The 14,443-nt window shown below is 34.4% G+C and overlaps 1 protein-coding gene and 1 pseudogene across 1 annotated transcript in view; one reads left to right on the top strand and one right to left on the bottom strand.

Moving 5' to 3' along the window:
• Window positions 1–1,239: 1,239 nt before the first annotated feature.
• On the top strand, window positions 1,240–5,224 carry LOC149775670 (uncharacterized; annotated as a pseudogene).
• A 153-nt stretch (window positions 5,225–5,377) lies between these two features.
• LOC149775669 (integrator complex subunit 2-like) overlaps window positions 5,378–14,443 on the bottom strand; it is a 93,056-nt gene continuing 83,990 nt past the window's right edge. Inside the window, exon 25 of the mRNA XM_089944225.1 lies at window positions 5,378–14,312. Coding sequence (XP_089800351.1) covers window positions 14,137–14,312 — 176 coding nt within the window. The 3' untranslated portion in view covers window positions 5,378–14,136. The remainder of the gene's footprint in view (window positions 14,313–14,443) is intronic.

The raw sequence follows: 14,443 nt of genomic DNA, 5'->3' as shown, positions 1-14,443 counted from the left end.
TGACCTGGATATCTCTATCAACATACTCCTTTAACATGTTTATATGGCAAAGTTATTTTTTCGCCTCCCAGGAGTATTTATCATATAACTTGAATACTTTACTTTCTTTCCAAATGTGTAAGGACCATACTACTTAGCCAAAAGAGGATTTAGTGGTATGGACAAGGGAGCCTGAGCTCCAGGCTAAAAACTCTTTTCTTTTATATTTTTATCATACCTGAATTTCATTTTGACTAAGTAGAGTGCAGATTAGTACTTGAAACCTCACAAGCCTTTGACAACTTATACTTAAAATTGGAAACATAATCGAGAAGATTAATTTCTTTATCTTCATAAGAAAGAAGTTTATCTTTTAAAACTGCAATGGTCCACGCACAGTATGTCCAATAACCAGTTCGAAGGGGTCACCAAATTTGACCTTCTGAAAGGATTCTGGCAAAATCCACTGAGGAAAGGAAATTTCTGCATTCGTGACTCCAGATGGACTTTAACAATATAAAGTAAACCCTTTTGGGGATGAAATGTTCGCCTAATACTTTTCAACGTTTAATGAATATGATTACATCTGATCTAGATAATTGAAGACACCTGGAAAGATCATTGAGCGACAAAATTCGGAAATTCTTTGACAGACTCACTGATGCAAATTGGAGAATTAATTTATTTAAAAGTGAGTTTTGCCGTGCTTGTGTAACATTTCTAGGATACATCGTGGGACATGGACAAGTTAAACCTATAGAAGCTAAGGTCAAGACTCTCTCTGCATTCCCAGTGCCAATCAGTAAAAAGCAACTGATGCGATTTTGGGGTATGGATGGATACTATCAGAAATTTATTACCAATTTTTCCATAATCGCTGAACCCCTGACTAATTTATTGAGCAAGAAAACAAAGTTTCATTCATCTTAAAAATGTCAGGAGGCTTTTGACAAGTTAAAGGCCATGCTTAAGAACACAAGTTCTTTCAGTTCCAAATTTCAGTCAATCATATAAAATGTCTGTTGATGCAAGTGATGTTGGGATCAGATCAGTATTGATTTAAGAATATAAAAATGCTGTTGATCATCCAGTTGCTCTTTTTCTAACAAATTAAATAAGCACCAGAGAAATTATTCCACATTCGAGATGGAATGTTTGGCTTTGATATCGGCATTACAACACTTTAAAGTTTACCCAAGTTCAGCTCCTTCTTCGATTGTTGTGTTTAGTGATCACAACCCTCTTTCTTTCATCGGCAAGATGAAAAACAAAAGTCAGAGATTATTAAAGTGGAGTTTGATGCTTTATGAATATAATATTGACACCAGGCACATTAAGGGAAAAGACCATTTAATAGCAGATGAACTTTCACGTGTATACGAACATATTGTTTCATGCATACTTTGTGTCATTCATAAGGTTTCATCTTATATAAAAATTTTACCACATGTATATTTGATTAATAGTAAAAAGAAAGCTTTATTATGTAACTTTTTCTTTATGAGGGGAAGTGTTATGTATATTTAATTTTTTTGGTTTTCTGCTAGTTTTATTTTATATTTTTCATTTCATTACATGCTATTGTAATGTAACATTGTATGTTGGACTTGACCTTCTCCAAAATCAAGTTCATTTCTGCCTGATCCAAATTGACTTTTTTACTTTATTCTGTGTAAACAACTAATACATAGCTAAATTATTCTCTATGTGCATGGAATTAAAATCAGTATTAGTATTAATAGAGGTAAATATGTTTATTTGGGTCTAAGTCTAGGTCATGGAATATCCTAAGTGAATTTTACATTTTCCAGGTTATGGTTTTTTATTTTGTAAACATCGGGATCATTTAAGGTTATTTTCAATTAGGTAATGAGTTTAGTTTAGAAAATTCTAGTTGCAACCTGAGGTCAAGTTGAGAACTATATAATCTTGTAACTGAGAGGTTTCTTCAGTCGTGCTTTACGACCAGTCACTTTTTAGTTGTATTGTATGTTGTGTAGAGTATTTAATTTTTGGGCTGGAAAGATATATTTCTTCAAATTATTGAATTCAAGTGAGTGCTCTGACAAAATTCTTGGATAGAGACAGTCACTGGACTTTATAGTTAATTCAGACATGGAATTATATTACAGTGATTCAACAAAAGACTGTTGTCGTATCAACTCTCTACAAGCTACCACAGACACATCATCGCCGTCAGGTTTTGGATTTATTCTGGGCTTGTACTTAATTGTATTCAAGACTTTACATTATTATGGATTGTGTCTGTAATTCTTGGATTATTTTGGGATTCGGTTCACAAGTCTCTAAGTTCTTTTTTCTCATTTTCACTTTGTATTCTTAGGGAAATTTTAAAAGTCTCGTAACAGAAAATTTGGGACTCATCTGGGGTACAAATTTTGTTAAAATATTTCAGAAAACTTTGTTTTTTAAATTTGATTTACCTTGTTTGGGATTTCTAAATCACAGGTACTATCCACATTTTAGAAATCTTTTGCTTTACCTACTTTTCACTCTTTTCTGCTACTTATTTTAAGAGTATAGACTTGTAGCAACACACACAGAGACACATATATATAAGTTCACATTTTAATTTCCAACTTCTTTTTGTCCATCTTCACCAACGAGATCCGCTTGTAAAATTAATAATGGTCGTTGGTACCACCGTCTACACTGTCAGTATTATTGGTCCATACTTAAGTGATAGTAAAAATAACGATGCCAGCATTTTTTAAGCATTCACTCATGAACAATATCGAAGAAACAAAAGATAAAATGGCTGCAAGAAGATGGTTATGATCGATGATTCTGAGACTCGTTCGACATACTTGAAGATACAGGCATCCAAAATTTAACTGTCTGCTCTCTTGCATAAAGGATGGAAACATCACACAGTGGAAGAGAGCAATGCAACACGATTAGTGACTAAAATAACATATGTTGTTGAATCTGTCAGTGGTAGGCTAAAAATATGTAAGTTTCATGATATTATTCACCGATACCATACATTGGTGAATATGTAAGACTGGTATGTGCTTTATCGACCAGGTATAGTCAGGCTCAGATACAATAAATCATAACTTTCCCAGGCTTGATGAGGACGACTTTCGAAACAGTATTTTTGGAGTGTATCAACTGAAGTTAGCATAATCCGTGAGCACCTTAGAGCTTATGATTTATTAGAGCATAACGACCAGAACGGATTGTTAATGGCACAGGTTTAGAGCTGGCATGTATCCAGTAGAGCTTACAAACTCTGACTTGATTACTATCAATATTTAGTCAGAGAATGGTGCTGCCAACATCGAGCCGGAGCCTGTGTTGAAGGTACATGTGCACACATAGCAGCTGTTATCTGGATCTGGCACATCATTAATATACACCTTTTAATTCTGACTGGAGTTCTTATCTGAACGATGCGCATGAGCTTCCTGAACCTCGTTTGATTGATAATGATGTTGATGATAACAACAATGAAGACGATGATGATAATGGTGGTGGTGGTGATGATACAGTGGACAATGAAGAGTAATAAATCACTGAAATAAGTTACAAGTTGCTCCTGAAGTAATTAGCCTTTGTAGTTATAATAATGTATATCATTTTGAAAGCACTAAGCAATACTGTTTTGGACTGTGTAAATTTGATGCAAAATTCGTAGTTTATAGGTTATTCTGATAACATGAATTTGTTTGTTTAGTATTTTTTATTGGAACCTACAATAATAATCACACCGGTAATTGAATTGTATTGCATTGTACATTCAAATCATGTTGTATACTGTATGTGTAATAGGTACATTACTAGCTATGTTAAACATGTGTTTAATGATGTACAACATTTAGATATTTTTGAGATAATTGTGTGGTGAAACACTCATATATTTGCCATGTTGTTAGCTCATTTGTACTGGAATTGTTCTTGACAAAAGACTTGATATCGATGTTCTTAACATGCATCGCCCATGGAATGTCACAGCATTTGTTTGCTTTCAAGGCCATCTTTAACAATGATTTCACTTTTATCGAGATCGACAATCATACCAGTTTTATCATTTGTTGCTGTAGGAGCCCTACTGTATCATCACATTTAGCAACATCAACTGCGTAAAGTATTGCAAAAATATCATCAATATCTTCTTAGATAAATACACTTATGTTTGATTTGAGGCTAAGCTGTTAAATCATAAATCATTAGTGAAAAGGGAAAACATGATAGGGCTCAAAACTAAACCTTGCATTGTACCTAATGTTCATTTGATGGAATTAGTTAAACCTTTAGGTATTCGGACACAATTTTTCAGGTTTCTATACATATCTCTTAAAGTGTTTAATATGTTACTATTCATACCTTTACGTATTAATGATGACCATAATGTATCGTGTTATGCTTTATCAAACATTTTTTAAAATCGACAAAAAGACAAAATCTACCTTAAATTTCTTTTAGAGATGTATATTTGAGGTAAGAAACATATTGTCGTATGCAGAGAATTTTTCCTAAACCCTATTTGTGCTTCACCTTTCAGACCATTGTCTTCCGCCCACAAGCATACATGTGTTCTATATTTCAGTAAAGATCTTGCATAGAGTATCAGTAAGGGAGATACCCTTGTAATTGTCTGGATCGCTATTGTCACTATGGAAGTTAAGATCGTTTCAGTCATGCACTGATAAAACCAAGCGGGTATCATATCAGGTCCAGGGGTTTTGATTTTAAGTAAAATTCTCATAATTTCACCATCTGTAATAAGGATTATTTAAGTCATCACCCCGTGAGTGAGGAAGGTCCTCTCTAACAATATTGCCAGAGTCATCTAATTCGGACACTGACTACTTCAATGAAGATTAAACATATTCATACCAGTTCCACTTCATGTTGAGAATGATGCGTTTCCCGTTTCAAGAGATGCCAGACTTGTCAAGGGTGTCTCCTCACCAGAGTTAATTTATTCATTAGGGACTCTTGTTTATCTCTCAGCGAGTGCAATGATTGATTTAAACTATGTTTATACTCTCTATATAACTTAAGATCAATTTGAGAATCTAATTCATTGTAAATGGCAGCTTTTATTATATTTTGCCTTATCACATTCTTTATCCCAACAAGGAGGTTGTGTTGTTATCACATTAGCCTGAAAAATAGAACCTATATGTACAAGCACTTTATACACAGAATAATAAGGCAAAAACCAGAAATTTGCTTTGTAATATACAAGTTTGACTGATAAATATTTCATTAAATATTTTTATTTTTGTCATTCCTAATACAATAACTTTTCCACTTAAAGACTTCTTTAACAGAAAATACTGCAGAACACTGTCTCTACTCAGCTGTAAGTTTTTCTCCCCCCCAAATACTAAGCAAAGACACTTAAGAAATAAAGCAGGTCACTATATATGCCTTTTCAAATATTTAATATACATGTGTGTATAGAAATGAATAGACTAAGTGAATTTATGCATGTGATGCAAAAGGTTAAGAGAAATGGAGTTAAACATTGTAGCTTTACATAATCAGTAGACGTTCAATGTATTTCATTGTAACCAACTTTGTCAATGATGTGCCATGCTCCTTAAACATGAATGCTTCTATCAAGTTTTGTAACTGTATACAACAGTTTAAGTGAACAAAAAACTGAGATCGCTGATATTTTTAATAAATGGAACATAATAGGTCAATGTGACCTATTTTTTACCAGTGATGAATGCAAATGTATATAATGAGTGTCATGACTCATTTTTTACAGAAAAATATGCATTCATGTTAAATAATATCTTACTTTGACCAACTCTTGCTAATAATTGGTACAGTTAATAAAAATAAATATAAAAAAAGTTTCATATTTCAACATGCAACAGTATCCAAGATCTCAGAAAGTCAGTTTAATGTAAACAAAGAACATAATTAACCAAACCTGAAATGTAGGTCACAGTCCTACCTTCTTTTGTAAATGGGTAAAACAAACTCTTAAAATAAATAATCAAATTTCATAACTGTATAATCAAAATTGTGAGGAAATATTAACTAAAGGCATATAGATATATGTAGTCATGGGAGGATGAGACCAGGTCTTTGTGAATAACTTTGTCAGTTGATTACTGTACAACAAGAGTTGTTTCTCTGTGTCCCCACTGCCAAACAAGAGGTTGAGAGTTTCATCCCAAATTTTGTATTACTTTTTTTATATAGTCTGAGAGTGTTTGTATGTGTGATTCGTATTTTTAACGTAGCTTTAACAATTTTTTAGTCATATCGCTATGAAGTCTGCAGTGTGGCAGTTTATAGTGATGTCTAGTAATGGGGCATCATGCCGCAGTCAGGTAGCATGATGACCCACCCAGTCAAATTTCCTGTCATCAGGCCGACCAGTCCTAACACTAACCTCTTAATGCTGAGCGCCAAGAGATGGAACTGATAAGTACCATTTGTATAAGTCTTTGGTATGACTCAAACCCGCGACCTCCCGCATCCGGGGCAGACGCTCTAAGCTTTACGTCACTAGAGCGGTCGATATATATTGAGAGAAGTCAATAACAGTTTTAAGATATCTGAAAAGACAATTCCTTGCATCTTCATAAGCTGTACTAAATATTCTTACAAATGATTGAATATTGTATTCAGTAAGATGGAAATATTTCCATTTAAAAAGAGTGCAAGTATAAATATCAGTTTTTTCTACATCTAGATGAGTTGGATGATCATTAGCATTCCACTAGTCGTGGTTTGGGAAGTGCTACCTTAATTTTTCACAAACTGACTTACTCTAAGTGGACAGTATATGGGAAAATGTGATTATTCATCGTGAGTCCCAGCTCCAAAGCTGGTAATATAACTAAGTAGTTCAGAAAACATATATAATAAACTACACCGCATCCATGTTGAGTTATACATGTGAACTGACCATTTTTATCATCGAAGAATCTTCCATTTATAATATGTATATTAAACGTTTTCTGCGTACATCTATTATGAATAAACCCAAATTCGTATACACCTTATCTTCCTTTGTACGTCTCTGCACAGAGAAAGTATCTGCTTCCTAATTAAAATTACATCCATACACAAAGTCAAGTGCATCATCCGGGATAAAATCTTCACAATTCTTAATTCTAGCATTAAAATATAATGATAACAAGAGATAAGAATTTCTATGTTGGCTTTTGATTTGAGATAACTTGTCGCTTATTAATTCAATTCTATCTTCATTACTATTATTATATATTGGAGAATATTCAGGGGAAATATATATATTAGATCTTTTATCAGTATGTAAAGTTGATTGAAATAGTAAAACTACACAATCATCCAATGTACCGAATACTCTTTTCAGAGAATCATTCATTACAATAAATGTATGCTCTTCTCCAGAATTCCCATGCTTATCTAGTTTTTTTTTTACAAAGAAAACTATAAGAGACATAATCTTCAAGAAAAGTATCAAATTTACCTGATGATTTTCCCCAAGTTTCATATAAACCGAATAATGTCAAATTGCATGCAATAAGCATCATGTAGACTGATCAGTGTGGCATAATGCAAATGTAGATCATAGTCTATACTGTTTGCTTTATGTCATATGCAGAATAATAACTGAAATAATACTCTCCTTTTAAGTCCTAAGTAGAACAAACAGGTTTTGCTTAACACATTTTATTATCGCAGTATGATACAATGGGACTGAGCACAAGTTCCAAGAACTTAACTAGCTCTCTCCCTAAATAATAGAAGTATTACAAAGTATTTCAACATGACAACAGTGACTAATAGTGAAAAATAATAGGAGAGAGAAGGTGGAGGGCAAATGACAGTAATCACGATTTGAGTAAGTTATTAAAATTGTCACATTTTTCGCCTGCATCGCCCTTTCCCTAAAACAGCCAATCTAAGCTAATTAATAGTTGCATATGGCATGGAGAGTAATTTTCGTATAAACTATTTGTCTGCTGTACTTGGGACAGAACATGAAGAAATGCATAGTGGTTTTGATCTCACAGCAAGAACAAAAAGGGCTGAACATGGTAACAGTCAGCTTTTAATGAACTTACATTATGTTGTAATCTGGTATGGATAATATCTAGGAATCGATTAATAAAACTAAGCATTTTACTAGATAAGATATTTGGACACTTTTCAAATCATAGTACGACATGCTACATTGAGTATCTTGTTCAAGATTGTTCCACAAGGCTGCTGTTGAGGTATTAAGGATGATTTGGTAGACTTTACTCAGAAATTGCAAACAACCATATTATTTGAGCGTAGAGGGTTATAATTTGTTCGTTCGGACACGTGGAAGTTAGCAATTCAGTGAAATAGTCTGGCTAGTGAATGAACGGTGTAAATCCAGATCTGTGGGTACATAATGTGAATGCAGATCTGGGTGCACGTCGCATTTGGATGAGAGTTATACACTGGCAAATATGGTGTGCATGCTACATGGGCCTGGCAACATAGTCCGCACATTTCTTTGACAAGTGTAAGGACAATGAAAAGTGCTGATGAACGGTCAGGTATTTGGTAGACTGTGCTGCTAATTCAGATTGTGCATACGTGCTTGCCAGTAGCTTCCCGTTTCCTGTGGGTCAGTGTTTCTTCAAGGGGCTGTTCCAGGTTCTTTCTCCCACCATGCATAGACTATTGTGTGCTGAAAAATGGAGTTAACCAAACAAGGACAAAAAGATCTCGAAGACCTAAAGATCTCGACAGGATTATAGTTTAAAATTGATGTCAAATGGCGACATTTTATCAGAAAAGCGACAGCAATGTCGCTTAATTCACTGGAAGGACATACAAAGATATGCACATAAGAATGGAAGGTGTAATGTTTTGCATTAGTTCGATAATAATTTAATGAGGGGGGTTCTTTCAGAAACACAAAAAATACAATGGCTGGCGTCAAGTCCAAGGCACTTGTCCTGCTGCATGAGGAGCAATTTAAAAAGGGCAAGTTATTTCTCCATGTGGAATTTGTTCTTGCCAGGCAAGCCGATATCATCTGTAAAAAGCGTGAAAAAGAAGGCTTCTAGCATTTGTCAATCATTTTGGAGACATCCCAAGAGTTTCAATTAAGTCCTGGAGAAAAGGTGAATATATCCATCAAAGGGGCTCTTAAACCCGCAAAATCTCCAAAGTCTGACCAGATGATTATTGAGTTCAATGGATGAAATAACTGCTGTCTGCATTTTGCCTTGGCAATTAATTAGTCTGATAAACGTTCATTAGCAGAGGTGACATTTACCTGAACCAAAAAGAATCAATTTATATTCGAGGCCACAATTGACATCAGTGATCATCCAGCGAAAGACAAACTAACCACGCATGTTCCTTATTGTTCTGTGAGAAAATATTTTATACTCATTACCATTTACTGACTGTAAATATTACACAAAAGATTTAACTTAGATGAATTTAACAAGTATTCATGGTTTTTAATGTCCCATGATTATAATGTTCTTGGAACATTTAATGACAAAAATTAAGCATCTGGATTTTATATTTTTCAGGGAGTAAGCTTTCAGCTTATGGCAAAATAATGACTGACCATGGATTAGCTGAACTATCCCAAGCACTGGACCTGCATAGTTCATGGCTCCTTCTAGTATCATTAGGTCTTCCTAATGGTGCAATCACAAAGCACGAGACCAACAATCCACATAATATAACTCGGGCAAGAGCAGATGCACTAATTGAATGAAGAAACAATAATAAAGATAAAGCTAAGGAGTCATTGTACTCTATTCTGATTGAAAACTGGATAGTACTGGTCGTAAGGATATGGTACAACATTTAAAGACTGTATGTAAGAAAGATAGAGATCCAGATAAAGCAGATTTCCAATAAATGATCACAGATGAACTGAGAGACAATATTCATTAGCACACATCAACTAGTTATCTAGTGCTATATATCCATAGCACACACCAACTAGTTATCTAGTGCTATATATCCAAAGCACACACCAACTAGTTATCTAGTGCTATATATCCATAGCACACACCAACTAGTTATCAAGTGCTTTACATCCATAGCACACACCAACTAGTTATCTAGCACTATATATCCAAAGCACAAACCAACTAGTTATCTAGTGCTATATATCCATAGCACACACCAACTAGTTATCTAGTGTTATATATCCATATCACACACCAACTAGTTATCTAGTGCTATATATCCATAGCACACACCAACTAGTTATCTAGTGCTACATATCTGTAGTTCCAAGTTTTGGTGGTGGTCTCAAAAGTGAGCATGTCAGCAGGAATCAACTTCAGAGCTACATTAACTGAAAATTCAGCAGGCTTTGTATAAATGTATAAATCACATTGACAACCATAAAATATGTACATCTGCATTCAGTTATATACAGGACTTTAACCTTAATTTTATCTTATGTTGTGATGGATTCATGTTTTGCAATGTTAATTCTTATCCCCATTTTATTTTTGTTATTGTCAGTTGATGCTAAATCATTTTTGATAGCATCTCTTTTTTTTGTTTAAATGTACCACTTTTAAACTGCTTCTCTCTTTTTTCCATCCATTGTAGATTAGTTTTTGTTGTACCGTATCCATAATGTACAGCTTACCATGAGATTATCAATCTAAGTCTATTAATATATCATCTGTTCTGGGCTAATGTTCCTTTTGAGCATACATCTGTAATTGCTTGGTGTGTTTAATATTTTATCTTGGATATACAATAAATATATTTTTTCAAGTTTCTGCCTTGTGCATTGGCCATAATTAATCACTATGTCTATCCAATATAAAGATATTGACATTATTCATTGGCAAGCTATACTTACAGTTTTGACTGCATTTGTATTTTGCAATTAATAGCAATATATTTTATACCCATGAACCTAATAATGTTTTTCTTCAGCCATTATGTCCATAATATAGACAGGGATACATGATAGTTGCTAAACCCTCTCAATTTGAAACAGAAATGTCAGCATTAAAAAAGATCAGAATCTGGACACAACGATAGCAATTAATTTACCTTTTTATCCAAAAATTTATTTTAAGCATTACACTTTACAGATTCCAAGTGATTTTTTTAGCTATGTATGGTTCCTACTGTCTTCTTACTAATTAACAGTAATGTATTTTTTTATCCAAGAGCCTAGGCATGAAAGGCATATAAAATTTGTTAATGTTTGGGGGTGGGTAGTGGGGGTATTTTGTTTCTTTCTGTCACTTTGTCAATAAATCTTGATAGGAATACTTTTGTAGATTAACGGTGAACTAGGAATGTCAGCATTACAAAATCTGAATCTGGATATAAAAACAGCAATACTTTACATTTTTATCCTGTAATTTATTTCAAACATTAATCCTCAATGATTCCAAGAGATATTTGTTAACCTAAATATGGTTTCTATTATCTTCTTTCACGCCATGAGACATTCTTAATCAAAAGAGAAATGGCATAGTATTCTTCCACTGCTGATGCCTTTTATATCCCATTTTGAATTTCTGTGGCACATATTTTATCATCAGGGTAAAAGTATTGTTGCTTGCCTTTTATTTCAACATCTTTAACTTTCTCACGTAAATCAGAATTCGAAGCTAACATTTTTGATTGTCAATATTTGATTGCTTTTGTAATTCAAGCACTGTAAGTTTTCACAAATGAATTACAAATGATGTATATGTACTGATGCTCAAGAAGTTTTTAGGTTGCTGTTCCCAGGAAAGTTTGGCCAGAAAATTAGAATCTGACAGCAGTGATTGTAATAGCATAATTTAAGGTTAAAAGTAGGAATGATCAGAATAGCTGGAATCTCTGGTAATGGTTTTGTAGATTGTTAAATTGGACCAATACAATATTTATCCAAGTGAAAGAGATATTTAATGTAATTAAATGATGTTTACACACAGAATGGACTCCAGCCTGTTGTGCAAGGCCATTTCCTTAGACATGCCTACAATGTTGGTATCAATTAACAGCAAATCAGAGGTATGCTTCATTGGCCCAGTAATTCAGTTATCAGTGATCAGTATTGCAAGTAGAAGTGTTTTGTTTATTATCTTCTCATCTTTTGTTCAAGATTTCTGTTTTATTGGAGCCTGACAGTCTTTTCAGGACTTTTTACATAAATTACACTGGTAAAATGTGGACTGAATTCCCATGTCATGACAGACAAACTTTGATTCATTCAGATTACAACACTTCAACAGAATTGGTCTGATAATATCAAGCGTGTGATTTGGATTTTTAATGTAGCTTTAACAATTTTTCAGTCACATCATTACGATGTCTGCAGTGTGGCAGTTTATAGCATTTGTCTAGCACTGGGGCATCATGCCACAGGCATGTAGCAATCATGTCCCACCCAGTCACATTATCCTGACACCAGGCCGACCAGTTCTAACACTAACCTCTTAACGCTGAGCACCAAGCAAGGCAGCTGTTAGTACCATTTTGTAAGTCTTTGTTATGACTCGGCCGGGGATCGAACCCATCAGCTGCCAAAATATAGGCCAGTGGGAAAACTGCTTGAAAAAAGATGTGAGATTACTATTATTGTGTCTGCTTCTATAACAAAAAAAACCTCAGCTTATTCAAATTTATTATGAAAATGTGAAATGAATTCAAAAAGGTGGCCAGACACAAGCTTTAGGCCCCAACAGGGCATACATAAGAGCCTAAATCCAGCAGTTGGGATCATACAGTGTAACTGGTGCCAGCTTGTAGAACTAGAGAGGGTTGCCATCAGCTGGAGGTGACCTCATTACCCCCCACACATCCATGAACCCTGATAAAGTTAGGCTTGGTATTCCTGCCAAGAATGTTTCTGAGTACTCAGCAAGCTACCTCTGAGTACTCAGCAAGCTACCTCTGTGAGTATTTTGCAAGCAACCTCTGTGGCTAGTCCCTTGGATATATCTATATGTACATCAGTGAGAAACAGTAAAATTAGTGAGCAGTCACATGCAATAGGAATGCCTTGTTTTGTACCCTTGGTGGGTGTGACTTGAGTAACCAAAGATGTTTTTACCAGAAATGATATATGTTAACATTCAGCTTATGGCAAAATATGGGATTAAATACGACTGTTAAAGACATGGACCCACACATGGCAGATAATTCTCCATGTCAGGTCTTCTTTGTTTAAAGATGTAAATATACCTTTAATGGTGGTTTTATGGATGGAGGAATGTCCCATTTTCTTTCAGGTCATCAGTTTGTACTGGGCTTTTAGATTTTTCTTTTGTAGCAGCCAAATCGAAATAGGTATATACAAATGCAGCAGCCCAGGTAATCTGATTTTGGAGGATGCTTTCTGTCCAATGAAAAGACAGCATACAGTTAATTTTATTTTTTTTAAAGTCTATTATAAAGTTTATAATGATGGTTTGCACAAACTAGATAGCTCTTCATCCAAGGATCCTCTCTGCAAAGTTTAGGGTCACAATGTCCAGTGCTTTTAGAGGTTGTTAGTTTAGTTTTGGTAATAGCAGCCATTATCTGATGATCTGTACAAACCGTAACAACCCCAAAATTAAGATTCTTTCTTATGATCACTTTTTTTGTTCTCTCAGAAAACATCATTGTAAAATTTGTCTTTTTTTTTTTACTGAACAATGTCAATTTCTATAAATATGAAAAGTTTTGATGCCAGCCAGATTTGGTCTAATTCTGCCTCACAATGAAGAATTTATTTTCAAGAAATATGTGCGTGTGTGTGTGCATGTGTGGTTGTTGTAATGGTGGCAATATCTGATTACCAGTAGACTCCGTCTGTATAAACTCGATTCATTTCAGAATGTTCCTGATAAAAAAAGTTTCCAACTGACCGAGTTGCTTTTGAGAAGTCACAAATAGCAACTGTCGATGAAAACCTGATGGGCATCACATGACAGATTCACTGTCCTATGGGCAGTGAGCTAACATCTTCTACTAGGAAAGACATTTTATATTTCTTATCCCTGCTCAGCCAATCAAAAGAAAATCTTGTACACTTTTAATCTGTATTATTTCCATCGTCACCATGACACAATCTTTTCTTAGTCAGATGGTGCATTTAGATGCCTAGATGTATATGAATATATCTTGGCCTTTGTATTTCCATTTCTCTCAGACCTACTGTGTCTAGGTTAAACAGAAACACAAACAAGCAATTGTTCAGAATGATCGGTGTCAAACTTAGTAGAGGTCTCGAGTGACTATTGCCTTTGTCACAATTTCTGAGAATGCTTGCTGAACTACTTTATAAAGACGATGGTATCGAACTGTCTGGCTGAGCTTAATCTGTCCAGCACTTTTAAATTTCTTCCTAGCTGGCTCCAATTTTTCTGAGTCACCATTCTCAAGGGAAAACTCTGCAAATAAACAAATAAATTTGTTTAGGACCTTGTCATATTTTTAAAATTGCTTCAAGTTAAAATGAACAACATGCAGACTTTACCTATCCTGAGAACTGAGAATGTTCCCATTTTTACTAGTGAAAATT

This window comes from Sinohyriopsis cumingii, chromosome 19, assembly GCF_028554795.1.
Source record: "Sinohyriopsis cumingii isolate HCF-2022 chromosome 19, ASM2855479v2, whole genome shotgun sequence".
Classification (NCBI taxonomy): Eukaryota; Metazoa; Mollusca; class Bivalvia; order Unionida; family Unionidae; genus Sinohyriopsis; species Sinohyriopsis cumingii.
The sequence above is the reverse complement of the archived record's forward strand: the minus strand, read 5'-3'. Positions and strand labels throughout refer to the sequence as shown.